General features: G+C 29.0%; 1 protein-coding gene across 1 annotated transcript; it reads right to left on the reverse strand.

The window, feature by feature from the left end:
* Nucleotides 1-4,978: 4,978 nt before the first annotated feature.
* LOC136977891 (uncharacterized) lies at nt 4,979-6,793 on the reverse strand. Its single transcript, XM_067273484.1, has 7 exons — nt 6,406-6,793; nt 6,242-6,303; nt 5,934-5,990; nt 5,772-5,819; nt 5,614-5,658; nt 5,231-5,278; nt 4,979-5,120 (listed from the first exon to the last, which is right to left on the reverse strand). Exons 1-7 carry the CDS (start codon nt 6,560-6,562, stop codon nt 5,094-5,096), a joined length of 444 nt encoding a protein of 147 aa, XP_067129585.1. The 5' UTR covers nt 6,563-6,793; the 3' UTR covers nt 4,979-5,093.
* Nucleotides 6,794-18,603: the final 11,810 nt, after the last annotated feature.

Consider the following 18,603-nt stretch of genomic DNA (forward strand, 5'->3'; position numbering starts at 1 on the left):
TCATAAAAATTTTGTAAAAAGTATTTTCTATTATAAAACGATATACAGAATAATAATAAAAATAAGTAAAATATAATAATACTTATAAAAAGTAAAATTAAAGAACGGAAGAAAAAGAACCAGCTAAAAAGAGAGGAAAAAAAGAATTCGGAGTTGAAAATAATTAAAGATACTCTGAAAAATGCAGTATCCATCATCTGGAAACAAGCGAATTATTCACTGTTGATGGAGTCCAGTATATTAATCTTGCAAAAATTATATTTGAGACTTTGTAATCTTTCGTTAGACAACTTTGTTGTTCTAAGTATTCGCTTTATTAAAATTTAATTTTTATTATTAATACGAAATTAATTATATAATATAAAGAAAAGCAAACTCAGACAATTATAGTATGAAAATTTTATTTATTATTATCTACTTAATGATACTGTAATATCTAAAAGTTTAAACCTCTTATAACAAAATACTAATGACAATGATGTAAAATATAAATATGCATACATTAAATACATATATATATACATATACAGTGGGTGATCTGTTAACGGATAGTTCGGTTAACGAACAAATCGGATAACGAACTTTCGCGAAAGATTTTTATGTTCGGATAACGAACACCTCACAGAACAAACACAAGAAGAAACGACGTAAAATAATAAATACCGATTGGTCTTCCCTCGTCTTCGGGCAACAATTCGAAACTTTTCGGAGTGCGGGCGACGTCGACATCGACATTCAACCCGGCATATACTGATCGGATAGCATTCCTCCGAACTTTGAAACTCTCCCTTGTAATTCCAGCCTTTTATTTTTCTGACAGAAACAATTCTTTTATAGTGCTCGCGAGACTGTCGGATAGGCACTCGTTAAGTTTTGCGTCGGTTTTTATTTTTGAAAGGTGAGAGTATAATAGCATAGGTAGAGAGTGGGCAGATATCTGATGTTGCTGGTCAACATGGCGTAAACAGGTCTACATCTTAATAAAGAACATTGAAGAGCTCATAATGGAACCTAAAACTAATCTGACAACAGAAGAACGCCAAGAAAACTTGAAAGAAAAACACCAAGAAACTCGGCGAGATATGTTTTCTTCTGAGAAAGAGGATTGATGCCGATATCTGCTATTAAAGCTATTTTGAAGAAGTGGGAGGATGTCAGAACAACGGTCTTAGAATGGCATCTAAACTAGGTTGAGTTTAATAGGCTTTTTTTTTTTTTTTTTTTGTAACTCTTTCCGCCCTGTGGGCACTAAGAGGGCCTCTTATAGCAAGCCCATTATGGGTTCGGCCAGGCCCACAATGGGGCGGCCGGGTGGTGAGGGACGGGGACCGACATATCCGGACGGACCAACCCCCGAAAAATTCCTGGGGATTTCTCGACCCGTCCGGATTCGATCCCGGGTCCCCCAGGGCGGTAGGCTGCTAACCTTGACCGCTCGGCCATCCGGCCGCTAGTTTAATAGGCTTAGGGATCTCTACAATTACAATGTTATTAATTACTTCTGAAAAACCCTGAAGAAGAGAGAAAAGCAATGACATTAGACAGATTCTTTAACACCCACAAACAGAAAAATGCAAGACTGTGTACAGTACATATGTATTTTTATTATTACATATAAATAAATGTAGTAAGAAAGTATATATTTTTTATTTTTTGGGGTCTCCAGAACGAATTAATCAAATTCCCGTAAAAACCTATGATAAATCGATAATCGGTTAACGAACAATTCGGATAGCGAACAAAGTCTTGAAACGGATTATGTTCGTTAACCGATCACCCATTGTACATACACACATATACATAGATATAACCAATATAATGTTATATATATGTTACAGTCAAAACCCGTTTTTAGTTAGAACGCGTTTTAACTAGTTGAAATTAGTTTATACTGGATGTCTTTGTTAAAACCCGTTTTGTGTAGTTAAAACTAGTTTTAACTCAAATTCATTTTTGACTAGCAGTAAATTCTAGTTTTAACTAGACAAAATGGGTTTTAACCAAAGACATCCAGTATAAACTAGTTTCAACTAGTTAAAACGCGTTCTAACTAAAAACGGGTTTTGACTGTAACATATACACTGTATATTGGATATATATGCATTTGTGTATGTGTGTAGTGCCACTAATAATTAAAATTCTTAAATTTAATAATTTTGTTTTTAAAATATTTTCAAACTGGCATAGAAAGAATACTTATTTAAAATTTATATATATATATATATATATATATAGTATATATATGTGTGTGTGTGTGTGTGTGTGTGTGTGTCTTGAATAATACTCAGCAACAGAATAAAATCTGATAAAACAATTTCAAATTTGAAATCAATTTTAAAGTTTTATTTACTTGGCTAACCTAAAATAGGCACTGAAACAAAGGCAAATGTAAAACGATAGGCATTTTGTTAATTACTTCTTTCGTTTCTATTATCACGAGATTCTTTTGAATATCAGAAGAATTTAATTTATTTCTTAGGTGACTATTTCTGTCGAAGAATGCCACGAATAAGAAACAAAAATTAAATTTTTATGTCGGCTAGATTAAAAGATATAACTATTTCTTCTTGATAATTTTACATAAAAATAATCAAAAAAATATATATACTTTTGATTTTCAAAAAGAACAAATGAATTGTTTAAACCGAAAATTTTATAAAGAGAAAATTAATAAAGTAGCTTTTTAATAAATTTTGTATACCACGTTGAGCTGCCTTTTCAATCAGAATATAAATTTATTTATAATAGTCACTTTTGGGAATCATTACTTGATCATTAAATAACAAAATCTAACATTAAATGCCATTTAAGTAGTTAAAAATTAATTAGAGATAACAAGTATAAATAAGCACATAGATTAATTATTTTCTATATGTATTTTATCATTATAATTAAACTACAGGCTTAAAAATTAACAATTAGAATATGAAAATATTAACTTATTACTTAATTATTTGAATTTCAAAAAGGCTAAATTTATGTTTAAATAACTTTTTATCTAAAATAATTTTAATAAATTTTAAAAAATAATTTCATACAAAATAAATTGCTTTTGAAAACTTCGCTATTTTACTGTCGGCAATATTTATCACTTTTTATTGAAAAATTCGATATACAATATAAACATTAGTTCTAAATATTGGCGCCATCTGTTGAAAATTAACAGAAGTATTTGAAGGAAATATTTTATTAGCATTTTTATATTATTTTACGTGTGTTTTATAACATTTTTATTCCCAAAATATCGTTAAAATTGCTATCATTTTACCATTACGAAAATAATAAAAACAATAGAATTTATGATATTTAAATAGTGCATTAAATAAAACTTTTATTATATGTTAAGTCAGTGTTTCTCAAACTTTTTGGACCGCGACCCCCCTTCTGCACTTAAAAATTTCAAAGGACCCCTGAAGAATGAGTATGTGTCGAAAAACATCTCGGAGGGAGGGGGTTAGGCTCGTATTTAAATATTTATATTCTTTTTATTATTTATATGTGCAATTTATTTAAGTAGAAATTATTTTATATAGTTTTTATTTCTATTATTTCTAAACATGAATCCATAGTAAATTTATAAAATATTTGAAAAAAATTGATCTAGAATCAATTTTTCAGCGACCCCCCTAATATTTTTCACGACCCCCACTTTGAGAATCACTGTAGTGAAGATCCGTATTAATCCGGTACGATCTTTACGATGATCCGTCTCGAGTTGGGTTTTGTGACTCGAGAATGTCCGTAAGATGGTTCGAGGAAAGCTACACCTCCACACTCAGCAAGTGAATATTTACAGTTTATTTACACAACAAATATTTACAGGATGTACAAAATCGACAACAGTACATACACTATGCGACAAGGATGTGGTATCTCACGTCGGCTCGTCTACTGGGGACTGTTATGCTTCGGGGAACTCAAGTCGCTTTTCGGAGATGGCTCAACTATACGGCCTGTCCAGTCTCCGCACTTACCCGTCCCTGAGATCGTTGTCAGAGGAGAACACTCTCTCTACGCTCAGCGGGCTGTCCAAGTGCCTGAGACTACCGTATTATCAGTCTCTTGCCCTTCTCCCCGTTTCTCCGCCACCCTTCCAATTTAAGGGATTCTACGGCGACAACTTGCGGCCAATCAGGTTCTTCTTCTCCCCTGGGAGCTTCCAAAGACGTCCGCCCTACGCCCGACGACGTAGCTTACGTTCGCGTCCGTCCCTTGTTTACGTTTTACAAGTCGACCAACACGTGGCCAACACAGTGACATGTACCATAAACGGAAACGCTACTCCCTTTGTTGTTCCCGGCCGTTTATGGCTCCAAACTCCAGGTGGGACTAATTATCTCTGTCGCGTGGCTTTTCGACTTAGGACGCTAAAAGCGACCTTTACAACTGTGTTAAGTGATAAAATATAAGAACAATTCTATCGGTGCACATTACTTAACGACAGACAAAACGTTACATAATGATAAGTTGTAATTTTTTTCGAGTGTTAAATGAAGTTATATTCCTAACCGAAGGTGCCCAGAGGGAGGTGCAAACGGAGCCAATCACCTGGGACCCCGAAAAATTAGGGCCCCTGTATAAGTGTTTTTTGTTTTTTTCCTTATTGCTATAGGGTCCCTAATATGTATTTTGTCCCAAGCTCCCTTTACTTTCTGGGTGGCCCTGTTCATAACATTATGAATCATTAATCTAATTTAAAATCCAAAAATAATAGTCATTTGAAGAGATTTAAGATATATTCAATCGCATATTAACCACAAGTAGTTATGAGAAAATGTAAATTCAGTTTATATAATTTATACAGAACATTTATCTATTTTTTATACTAAATTTTTATTGCTTATTTAAAATATTTTCTAAATCTCTAATTGTTGGTATGTTATTATTGTTAATTTTATATGAATGTTGTGTAGAATTATGCTTGTTTTTATATCATTCTCAAATGTAAATAATTTATTACAGACATATTAAACGTGAAAAACGTATTTTTATTAAAGAATTTATATATATTTGAAATAACAAATTGAAGTTAATTAATAATAAAATAATTAAAAGATCCAAAATGAACAATTTCCACTTCAGAAATGTTAGAATCATCCACGAACTCGCTGAGATAATTTCTGTAATGAGATATTGTATTAGTTAATGGGTGGCATGATATACAAGGAAATGCTTATTTTATATTAAAATTGCTCCAATATTTTCAAATATTTTAATTTTTAATGCTTACCACTGAACAGTTGACTAGTGTTGTGTTTAAATCTTCCCCAACACAAGACTAAGAAAAAACAGATGAAATATTATATTTTAGCATTCGGTAAAATTCTTTTAATACAGTAAAACCTCTGAATAACGGCTACTGACGGCAACATGGCCGTTCTTTAGAGGTTATTTTGTAGGCATTTAAAAAGAAACATTCCTGAAACAATGGTCGTATAGAGGTGGCTATTTACAGATTCGACTGCATATTATTCTTATAAAAATTCATTTAAATAATAGAATTTTAGTTCTTTTAATTACTAAATATATTTTCAAAATTTGTTATTACTTTAAGAATTTTAACGTTAAAAATTTAAAAATTTTAAGAAAAATTAATTTTAAATGATTTCATACTTGAAGTTTATCGATGTCCGTGATGGCTCGAAATAAATTTCTTGCCTAAATAAAGACAAAGATGGTTTTATAATTTACTTTTAATTTGTCGAATCAAAATTTTCTTTATTTTAGAAAGTTTATTAAGTTTAATTAAAATCATCTTAATAACGGCTTACCTGAGCGGTTGTAACATTAGCCAATACATCAAGTAAACATTCTCTTAACTATAGAAAATAAAACAAAAATTCGTAAATTAATTAATAAAGTTATAACATATTAGCAAACTTGATAATTTTAAACCAGGTGTTTTAATAAATATTAAAATGAGATAAACGTACCTCTCTTGTGATAGTTCCATCGCATGTATTTTCGCATTCATTCCAAGCTTTTTGAGCCTAAAATATAATAAAATTAACAAAATATTAATAAAAATTAGTAAAAACTTATTATGATAGAACTCGTATGATAAAAAAAAATTATCAATTAGTTTCTAATATAGAAAAATATTAACAAATAAAAATCGAAAATACAAACTTATTAAAAACATAAATATAGAAAAAGTATACAAGAATAAAAATTTTTGTTTATAAACGGCATAAACAAATTGAATTTAATTATTAATTTAGAAATATTAAATATAATTTACCAGATCTGGCATACAACTGCGAATTTTATCTCTCATTTCTAACGTAGTGCAATTCTCTGGTACTGTAAAATAAATATAAATTTAAGTTTTTATATAAAATTTGAATCATTATATAATAAATTAATAATTTTTATAAATAGAAATATGTTTAAACTAGTACCAACCACACATCAAAGCTAACATGGAACGACCATTCGTAAGACGTTTAGTTGAAAAACGTTCTCTTACAAAACTCCCAGGATGTGCAAAAACTGCAAAAGCTGCTACAGATAATATCAAAAGTTTGAACATGTTGGTATTCAGATGTGAACAATGCTTCATATACAAAGTTTCTGTGTTTATATATGGATTCTTTAAGGCTATCTGTAGCTGTTATCCTCTATTGAATATTGTAAATGGCATGACCGAAATTCAAATTGCGACACTTTCCGGAACAAAGTAGTAAAATTTTGAATTATCCAATTCACAAAAGCAGCTGGAAACATCAATTTATAAAAAGATAAGTTAAAATCACGTATTTTAACCATGAAAATAATTTTGTTTTCGTTCTATATTTATACTGAACTATTTAATGTACGTACAGTACCGTACTGTACATCCTTAATAACATATTCAAGGTTTCTGTTAAATTTTAAGATAATAAACGCAATTAACTGTAATAAATAATCATATGACTATATTTATTATTACATAAATTATAATTATTAATTTCTTATTAAATATTTATTTTTATTACGGTGATTATCGTACCTATTTAGGTAATTTACAGTAACAACATTATAATTATGTTTTATATCATTATTTAATTTATTATAATAATAATGAATAATCGTACAACTACAACACGTTATTAATGTAAATTATAAATTATTCGATAATATTAAATTAAATTTACTGTGTTTATTGTTTTCAGGTACAGCACAGAACCTTAAAACGTTAGCGAATGAACATATACTGTATCTATAAATAGTTTTCTTATAGAAAACAATTATGACAAAAGTTAGGCAATATTAAGTACTTATAAAACAATAATATAAATATATTATTTAATGTTCAAATATTAATTAAAATTATAAATGAATTATCTTAAATTTTGAACAAATTTTAATAGAAGAAATAGAATCAATCGTAGAATAAATAATCTTGACTTGATGATCAAGTTATAGTCTGTATAGCTCATAGCATTTTTAATTATCACTGCCTTTAATTTTGTCCGTTATAGACAAGTTTTACCTTCAATTAGTTGGGTTATAGACAAGTTTTAGAATTTTTTAGCAATTAATAAACTTAACATTTTTATTCTAAGATTGTATCTTCATATAGATTAACAAAATAAAATGTTAAATAATTAGAGATAATTTTATTAAAGCTTGAATTACATAAATTTGAAATTAAATTGAAAAATTTGCAATTTTTGTAATTAATTTCAGCAAAAAAAAAATTAATAATAGAAAAATATATTTTAAATTTAAAAACTTTCGTCTAAATAATTTTCGTGTGTTGCCATCTTATAATATTATTGCAAAAATTAATAATATGTAAATACTTGGTTAACTTATATAATTAAGTAAAACTCTAATGACAAAATAATGCAATTTCATTAAATTTAATTGAGAAAAATTCATTAGCATCAATTCAGAAAAACCATTTTTAATAATCGTCAGAAAATTATATCAAAATTTATTTTGCAATTATCTTAATTTTAATATTGATTAAATGTTATAAAATATATCTAAAACAAATTAAAGCAAAAGACTTGGGGCGAAGCATTTTTTTTCTGTAAGTGTATTACAAAGAAAATTTTATTTTTATATTTCATGTCAAATATCAAATAATATATTTATTCAGATGAGAAATTTCCTATAACAAATAAAAGAATAATATAGGTCAAAGACTCAATCAACGTAACCTAGTTTACTTACAATGAATCATCCAGACTACTATTCGTAATTTACGTCTTCAAATAATTCAAATATATATATATATATATATTTAAAAGTTAAAACAGAGAATAGTTTCTATATTAAATATATGGAATAGCTCAGGAAAAATTTTATACATTTACAAAAACTTTGAAAATTATGAAGCATTACACCTACAATATAACAATCTTTTAGTTTAATATTTCCTATAAATATAGAAAATTTTCAAGTGTATTATCAAGTGTATTACTAGCTTAAATGTTCTCATTTTTAAAATATTTAAACTTAGTTTGAACTGTTATTTTTCCTCAAACACTCTATTCGTTTAATCTAGCTCCTAATAACTTTTTTTTTTTTACTCAAATTAAAAAGACAAATTAAAAATAAAAGGGTTTGAGTCAGTAGAGCTATTGAGTAGTGTAGTGTAATTCGATGTTTCATATATTGTGGAGAATAAAAACATAAAATTAAATATGTGAAAAACAATTCAACTCGAAAATAAACATGTGAGATAGATATTTTTATTTGTATTCATCTTTTCTAATTATAGGAACACAATCGACACTTAGCAGAGTTAATATTTTCTTTGAGGCTTTATGTAAATTGATTAAAAGTCGCTCTGAAAAAAATTAAAAACCTGGGAAGAACCTCAAAAAACAACCACTCTGCCAGTGTTAAATATATCCCTGTGGTTGGAAAAGATGTAAGAAGACGGCATATTTTATTTCCACTACTCGCCATTAAATTTGCTACACCACGCAACAAACGCGAAATTTGCATGAAAGGTACAATATTCTGGGTATGCTCTGTACCTCAAGGTTACCTGTCAATTTAATCATGTCTTCCTTCCGTTGTACTGTATGTGTACAATAAACATGATTCTGCTATTTGCTTTCCTTCCTGGTGTAGCAATTTTAATGGCCCACAGTGTATATTTATTCTTCATTTTGTATTATTTTTAAATATATATTTTATCCTTAAATTTTTAACTTTTTAAACGTTAAAAACTTAACTAAATATATCTTCCGGACTTTAAAATTGTTCATTTAAGTGATCTTTTCAAAAATCCCAGCAATAAAAATGGTTAAACAGGAATATTACATCAAATAAAATATATAAACTATGAAGTAAATATTTTAAACTAAATATTTGAATTTATTCTTTAACTATTCTAAAAAGTCTATTATTTTTGTACTTAATTCTCTTTCTCGCATTTGAATTAAAGCTATTTACCTGTAATATTACACAACCACTTGTACAATATTACACAAGTCTCGATGACTGGGGAGACCCCAAATCGTTTTGTGGATTTATATTATTTATTTCTAATAACTACGGATTTAAATTTCTAATTATTAATAAATAGCTGTAAACAGTAAAAAGAAATTCATAAATATTAGTTAGCTGTATTTTATTTATACATACAAAAAACCCCGATTGTGTTCGAACCCAAATTCTCTAACTGGAATTAATCGCCTCGGCCATTCGGCCAATCTTATAATATAAATGTTTCCAGTAATTGTATTGAAATAATTTTCCCCGTTATTACTGGATATTTATATCACTAATCCTCCACGATGATAAAAAAGGATGAAGTTCGTCCTTCAGAGAAGGCTTTGCTTATACCTTAGCATCTTGAAATTATTAGAAACTCTTTATGTAAAGAATTTGTATAGAGTTAGTTTTTAAACTAATTTTCATATTCTTTCTTATTCATAAATATTTATTTAATAACGCGCCCTTTACGAAGAAAAAATAAAAGAATTACCGTTCGAAAGACTACGAAGAATCTACGCTAATTTCTGTATCTTTAGCCAAATATATCTGTGGCTTTTAACTTATTCTTAATTTAATTTTTAAAAATACTGTATATATAAAAGTTCAATTTATTAAGAAAATTACGTTAATTCCGGAAATGTCTTCGTAACACATCTTTTATTTACATTTAAAAATATATTTAAATAGATACAATTCTCCACGTTTATTCTGTGGATTTTCTTTCTTCCGTTTTAATATATAAACTAATCGTCTTGAAAGTTTAACATTTTATACAATTATTTGTTTAGTAAATAAAAAGAATTATAATATAACACTATACACAAAATGCTATTTCTTTCATAATTTAAATGTTCTTTCAAGCTTAAATACATTTTTAAAAATAAATGTGTAGGCCGAATTTAAAGTTTTGTCTTTTAAAGCGAGTTGTTTACATGTATAGTACGTAAATGAAAATGCTTTTGGTACTGTCAGCCGACAGCATTAAAAAATTAATTACAGGCCATCTACTTTTTAATAAAATAAGTTTCTGAGAATTATTCGTCCGGCAATAAAAAATGGTAAATTTTCTTTAAAGTGATGCAGTATTTTATATAAAATTTAAATAGAAAAAGTTTAATAATTAACGATTTCAATTTGTTTAAAAGTAATATACACTTAATTACTTTATATCATGTTGTGTTGACAAGCATTAAAAAAATGCATTTATCTAAGAAAACTTTATATTAAAAGTTGAAAATATTTAAAATACTCTTATTAAAGTTAATGTAATTTTTCTTTCATCATGTATGATTTCAATTTAAAATGATTACAGCTTTTAAAAACAATGTCAATAAACCTTAAAATATTTTATTTTAGATTTAGAGGCAACTATAACAAATGAATGTATCAATATAAGACTAAGTTATAATTTTAATATGAAGAATACAAATTTAGTGAATGACATGCTTTTGTCAGCAAGAATAATTCTTAAATTATTTCAAGAATAAAATACTTGATAAAATTTTTATATTCTACACTTTTCGTTATTTATTATATGAATATTACATATACATAGTATGATCGGTTTGATGTTTTGTCATATGCATCAAATTCATTTTTTTCTATTGTATATTATCTGTCTTTGGTTCTTGAATTTAGAGTGAATCAGTTCGGCTTTTAAGTCATCAATTAGTGTAATTTTCCTCTTTTCCTTTCTTTTTGCAACTCGCCATCATTCCTTCAATTACAATTCTCAGCAAGCAGTCAGTCTCTTGCCCAGATGTGGTTAATTCAATTTTTCTTTTTCGTTTTGATTTCATCCAGTAATATTTTCCCCTCTCTCATTTTTTTAAATGATGCGTCATTATTCTTAACCAAATTCCTCTAACTCTTTATTTTACCCTTCTTCATATCCACATCTTAAAGATTTCAAGTAGTTCACCATTTTTCTTCTTTAATGTTAAAGTTCTACTCTATATAATACGAGTAATACACTACAGACATTTAATCAGCCTTTTTTATTTCTTTCTTTGGCCATTTCCATAAAAATCTTTTGTTTTTGTTAAATGACTCTTTTTCCAATCCTCTTCTTTTAATTTCTTCATTACTTTTCCCGTCATTATACATCTCAAATACTGAAAACCTGTTTAATTTCCTTTCAGATGAATAAAGATTATAATACATCTTAATGTTTATCCATGCCTTATTTCATCTAGCCCAATTTTTATTTTATTTACAGTTATATCACTTCTATAATTTTCATACCATCCTTCTGTTTTCTTTATTTTATATATTTAGTATTTCTTCTTTTTCTTGTAGATTATTATTAATGAACACTAATTTGTATCTCTCTTATTCTGTATTTTTTTTTTCGGTTTTCTTTCATTAGTACTGTCACGCTGTTAATGAAAAATATATTAATATTTTAATATTACTCAACTGTAATAATATAATTCTTATTTTATTTCTGCTTTTAATTTTCACTGGTTCTTTTATGAATAACATTATTTTATTGCTGTTGTTATTATTATTATTATTATTTCGAATTTTTGCGCCCCCAAACCCTTGCGGTTCTAGGCCTGGCTTAGTGGACCTAATGGGAAAATCTGCCACTGTCTGTGATTTCAAAAACACCAAAAAAAAAGGAACAAAGTTCTGTGTCTGGATGTACTGTACAGTACGTGTATAGTCTATAACTGTGTGTATGGACCTATATTTTACTTTTTATCTCAAGACTCCGTGGACCAAAACTTTTGAAATTTAGAAGGAATACTTCTATATATGGTGTATTAATGCTATTAAATTTTGGAGATTATAAGTCAAGGGAGAGGGGATAGTGTAATCATACCTCGAATGAGGTCAGGCTTAAAGAAAAAAAACTATACTTGTTATTAGCACTTACAAGATTTTTAAACAAAATTCTCTCCGTGACTCCAAAAATAAGGCTTTTGCCTTTTATAATAATTAATATTACAAAAAATTATTTTTTATAAATTCTTATAACAGATGGCGCCACACGATTTTTCCGTTACCACTTGTTCGAGTGACGAGAAAGCCATGCTAGAGTCCTTGCTAGCTTTTTAAAGAATATTACTAATTTTATATTAAAAAATTAAATTTTATCGAATTTCAAATTTTTTCCATTTTATTTTTCTACTCTTTATCATTTTCAAATTTTCAATTTTAATGCTTACTTTGATATTAAAATAAAGAATTTATAACTCATCAGTATTATAATGACCATAATAGACAACCGAATGGCCGAGCGGTCAAGATGGCAGTCTATCGCTCTGGGGTACCCGGAATCGAATCCGGATCGGTCGAAAAGTCTTCAGGATTTTTCTGGGGGTGGTCCGTCCGGATATGTCAGATCCATACCTCACCACTCGGCCGCCTCATTATAAGTCTGGCCGAATCCATAACGGGTTTGCAAAAAAGAGGTTCTCTTAGTGCTTACAGGGAGGAAAGACTGTTAAAGAAATTACCATAATAAGAGTTGCAAAGAGAGAATCAGAACCACCAGTTTGAGATTCCGAACTGATGGTCCGGTTTTCCTCTATTCATGTCATAAAAATATTTTTCTGATACTTGCGCAGTAAAAATGACGCTTGTTTTATTTAGTATGTCAAAATTATGATATTCTGATTAATATGAACATGCTGCCTCTTCCTTCGGTGTTCCTGCATATAACACAAATTAAGTTTGTATCATATACGTAATTATTAGATACTACTAGTTGTGATTAATTAAAACAAAATATCCTGCTGCAAATTCGCAAAAAAAGAAAAAATTTATTTATTTTAATTTTTCCATGTGGTTTGATATGTCGGTCAAATAGCCTCGCGCCTTATCGTTCTGGAGGGTCGAAGTCGAATTTAGTCTACCAATGCTTAGATTTTAACAACTGCTGGCGGTCTCCAAGACTTCAAGTGAGAAACAGGAGGATATTCCTGTAAGATTCTGCGTTACGCTGAAGCTGGTTAGAAAAACTGACTGTCAGTATACAGTAGATCTATAGATAAACAGAGTGCTGGATATGTCGGTCTCCGCTTCTCAATTCCAGCTTGACTCCCGACAGACGTGGCATTTCAGAACTCAAAGCTAGGTAGCCTAACCCATATCTATAATCTATGTTTATGGGTTTAGGCTACCTATGACTGTGTGGACATCAGCAACGAATCTACTAAACACTAGTAGATTGGTTGCAGATTTGCGCCTGGTTGGTTAGGTGGAGTTTCTCGAAATTTTCGTTATATGTTTAACACCTAAATAGGAGTCAAGTTTCCTATTGAAAGTCCTTAAAGGGAGGCACCTTCCTTGACAGATCGCCAACGTATTGCGTTCCTTATAGTCTTATACTGAACCATAAATCAAATCCAATATAAATTAACTCATCCCGAAATCTGTGGTTTAATTAATGCTATCATTGCAGATTCAATTAATTTCTTATTGTTATTAATACAATATTCAAAATTTAAAGCTTGTCTAAACGAAACATGTCATTGAGTTATTCAAAAATTTTGAACAATTATTTTAAGTCTTTTTATATTTACATATTACTTAATGATTACGTGAACGGACAATTTACAATAACTAACTTGTAAGTTTAATTAAATAACAGATTGGCATTTTGATGCTCAGCATTATTTTGTAAACTAACAGGCCCAGAATTCCTTTTCTTGACTTGTCGCCCTTCTCATCACTTCCTTTTTGCAGAATCATCTGTCTTTTCCTTTATACTTTTCTTAATCGTCTAGTGATTGGCTTAACTCTGCGTTCTATCGTCTAACCTGCACGTGATTGATTTCCATGAGTTCCAAGCAAAAGACAAAAAAGAAAACTATAAAAACAATTAAAATTAATTTTGGCTCATGCACATTACACAGACTACAACTACAGGAAGTTTTGAAAAAAGCAATATCATTAATATAATAAATCAGGAAAGCAAACATCATCACAAAAAAAGCTTTAAGCTTTACTTCATGCCTTAAAGTGCCTTCACTAATATTGCTTAAAAGTGTTCTAATGTTTAGTTAAATTATTGTAAGTGCGCGACTTTAAGGAACTAACCTTTTGCAGTGACGATGCTTGCTTTCCTGATTTATTATTATGGGGTTATTGCTTCATCCAAAACTTCCAGTAGTTGTAGCCTGTGCAATGTGCACTTTACTCACATATTGAGTGTTATTGTCAAATCTACTTCCAGTATTCTTGTGCCCTAACTGTTAGTAACAGTTAGAGCACAAGAATACTGAAAAGTTAAACTAAAGTTAGGCTAACTTTCAAAAGTTATTTAGATGTTTTCGTTTAGCTTTACTTTCAACTTGATACCATAAGTTTTTTTGAGGGGATTTTAAATGTTTTTCAGTCATAAATAACTTCAAAACAGAATAATTCTATTCCCACGCGACAGCCTGACTACGTCATGTCACGTGATAACTGATTGACCAATAATGTGCCAAAATTTAAAAATTGGGCTACTGTTTTATAAATATTTAATATTTTTAAATAAAACCTTCAAAAGTGCAAATACAAGTCGGTCAGCTCTCGAACGAGCTGGACATATATGCAGACTCCTTCTGCATTATTCGGTAGTTCGGTGTAGCTATTCTCTCTCGTAAATCTTGGTGACAAAATGCTGATTGCGTAAGTTCAAAATGATTCAATAAATTTATTCAAAATTTAAGATGTCTATAGTACTCGTTACGGACACTAAATATTTTAAATTTCATCTAAATCCGTTCAATGGTAGTGGAGATATTAAGGGTCAAAGTTGGTACTTTAACACGCATGGCAGAGCTTTAGTATAGATCGCTACCCCGCTCTATGATATTAACGACGTTTTACTTAAAGGCTCTGAGGTACTGTTTCTAACAAACAGTTCACTGTTAACATTAGTTTCGTTGTTTATAAATATTCTTCTTACATTAGCTGTTTAAATCACATGATAAAATTTATATGCATTCAGTAATCGCTACACTCTTGAGGTTGACAGTTTTGAAGCTCTTCCTATTATCGCCAAATATTTTTAAATAAAATATTGGAAAATTATATATATAATATATTAATACAGCGAGCCAAACCATTTTAATCTAAATTTTATTAATAAATCTAAATAATAAAATTTTTCTGGCTGTATTAATACGAGGTGTATTTTATGTGTAAATGTCTAATATTAATATTAAAAAATACTGTACAGGTCCGAAATAGTACAGGCCGAAACAGTAAAAGTGTCAAATGCAGTTCTGGGAACCCGGAACAGAACCCAAAACTTTTCGGGAGTAATCTAGAATAACTATGGAATAAATTTTATTTAATTTCGATGAGAGACAAAGCCTGAGAAATTCAGGACAGGCCTTGTCAACCCGGACAATCGTTGTGGGTCTAGTCAAATCCATGATGGGCATGGTAAAAAGTTTCCACAGAAAAGAGAGTTAATATATATAATATGGCAGTATGATATAACTAGAAAAGTTTATGTAAATTACATATACAGCAGAACTTCAATTATCCAAAACGATTTTCAAAAAATAAAAAACAAAAAAGTAGAACGTGTACAGTCATAAACATCAGAGTATAATTACACAGAAACCAAACTCTCCATGTAACTGGCTTCATCTGACGATTGTAGCGCCGCGAAACTAGGTCTATACGTAATGTTAAATTTTGAGGAAATTAATTTACTTTCGAATTCAGCAATTGTTGTATAGTATTTATAGTTCATGAAACATTAAACGCATGGTGCTCCATATACTCAAAACACAAAAATCAAACAAATTTCTGGATTATGTGAAAGATCCCTTCAAGTGCAGTAATCGAGTTTTCACTGTATATATTTTTATTTCGAATAGGAAAAACTTTAAAATAACTTCTAGAACAGACAAGTTTGAATGCAACCAAAATAATTTATTGAAATATTTATTTATAAAATATATTAGACGACTGTTAAACTGTCCGAGAAGGCCAGCAACAAATCTGGTAACGAGATATAAATATATATATATATATTGGACGACAAAATTACTTATGTTCTAGAAGATGCATTCTCAATAATCAAATTACCCAATTTTAATTATAAAAAGATGCGAAATTAAATGATATCCATTCCACAGTCAGTCCTATAAATCAATCACGTCGATTATGATGATTAAAAATTTCTTAGAAAAGTTTTATTTTACAACAATATGGTTTAAATATAACATAGAAATATCGCATAAAATTTTAAATCACAATTCGCTGCGAAATGAAGAAATGTATCATGTTACCATTATCAAATTGCACACAACAATTCCATTATTTTCGGGATATTTAATTAATAAAAGAATATTTAAATTTGTCTATTTAATTTATAATTTAAATTAAATAATTCAGTTTTTCAGAAACACCTATCTTAAATATTAAAGAAATTCAGTCTTATATAATTAAATTCCTTTATTGTATTTAAACAAGTAAAAATTAAAAAATAGTAAGTTTTTTTATTACATTTTGTCAAATTATATTAATAGTTTTTATAGATTATAATTTAAAGTTCAAAACAGGTTTAATAAATTTTATGGATTTTTAAATCCCTACAATTATAATGGATTCAGTTTAATTAGTAAAGTGCGACATTTGAAGCCGAAACCAAATGCTATCACACGTTCCTCAAATTTAAATTCTGCTTGCACTACAATTGTAAATATACAATTACTGACTTGCTGACCAAAATCAATTAATCCGTTATTATTCTAAAAATCAGATTAATTAAATTTTATTCAATTCGATATTTGAAACTACAGTATAGGTTCATCAAAAATTGCATACAAAATATATATACCGAAAAATCAAACATAATTATTCAAAGCTTTCTCTTCGAACAGAATATATCACCAGAATCTTTCAATATTTGTTATTTAATCTATAATTTTGCTTAATTAAATTATATATAATTATTTTCTTACATGAGAGTAATTTTTCTCTATAGTAGGCCATCGATTCAACAGACTAATTGGAAAAGGAGTGCCGAATGTTCGTTAAATCGAATGTATTTTGAAAACATGTATTAATTTAATAATGATCTTATAATTTACAAAATGCACTATGTGCTATTATAGAGTGTATGTAAGAATAAAAATATTATTAAAATGTGGATTGAACACTCATTGAAAAAACGCAGTGTTTTTCAATGGTGAACATCAACTTCGAAATAATTTCTTACGGCATCCTTACTTCTTTATCAATGTATGGTATGTTGTTTCCTTACTTTCTTTTCAAGCGTTATTGCGCTTTTTGTACTTTTAGTAATACACGTTAGAAGTGTTATAACGCTGCTCAATCCTATATTTTGAAGCATCCCGGTTGAAACGTCTGACTTAATCTTTTAGTACGCTGTATTACCGAATTAATAAAAAGTTGTAAATTTTTCTTTTCTGGCAGAAATACTTGGCCCGTTAAATCCGAAGTTCTCTAAATCGAGAGTCTACTATATTTATAATTTCAAGAATTTGCATTTAAATATTCTAAATCTACTACTTCAGTCTACATGGGTCTTTCGCCAGTTACCTTAAAAAATTCAAGATCCAGGGTGATGACAAGTGCACAGTCTGCAATACAGAAAACGGGCCACTGCACTACATTTATCAGTGCGCTGCGATGGAGAGCAACAGACTCAGAATCCAACTTCTTGCTGACGCTGGCTGGTATTTCATGGCCTTGTTCCCTAAATGAACTGTTGAGCAATCACATGCTACTAGAGGAGTTCCAGTGCCTCATTGAGAGTTACTTTAAATGAATTGGTAATAATAGAAGATTTCCCTACACGCGAAAAACGACTCCTAATAGCTATATGGGTATTTATAAGTATATGTAACCAGTTTTTTTTTTATGTCCATCATCGCTTTGTTCTATTTCCTATTTGTTAGTCTCTATTTTACATTGCCATTCAATACCCATTAGGGTTAATTATATTCTCTGTATTTTAATCTGTGTAATACTTTGCATTGCTTCTTAATTTGTATGTTATTTGTTGCACTGTAATTTATTACTCATTGTTTCCATTATAAGCAAATTACCCTGTTTTCTACATATCTTTTATATAACTGTATGTATATGCTGTAATCCTATGGATTCTCACTGTGTTTTGGTACTCTATGTCTATACGTATATCAACCTCTGCGGTGCTCTGCGGAGCAGAAGTCCTTAAAT

The sequence above is a fragment of the Centruroides vittatus genome, unplaced genomic scaffold, assembly GCF_030686945.1.
Source record: "Centruroides vittatus isolate TY-2023 unplaced genomic scaffold, ASM3068694v2 contig_482, whole genome shotgun sequence".
In the NCBI taxonomy this organism is placed as follows: Eukaryota; Metazoa; Arthropoda; class Arachnida; order Scorpiones; family Buthidae; genus Centruroides; species Centruroides vittatus.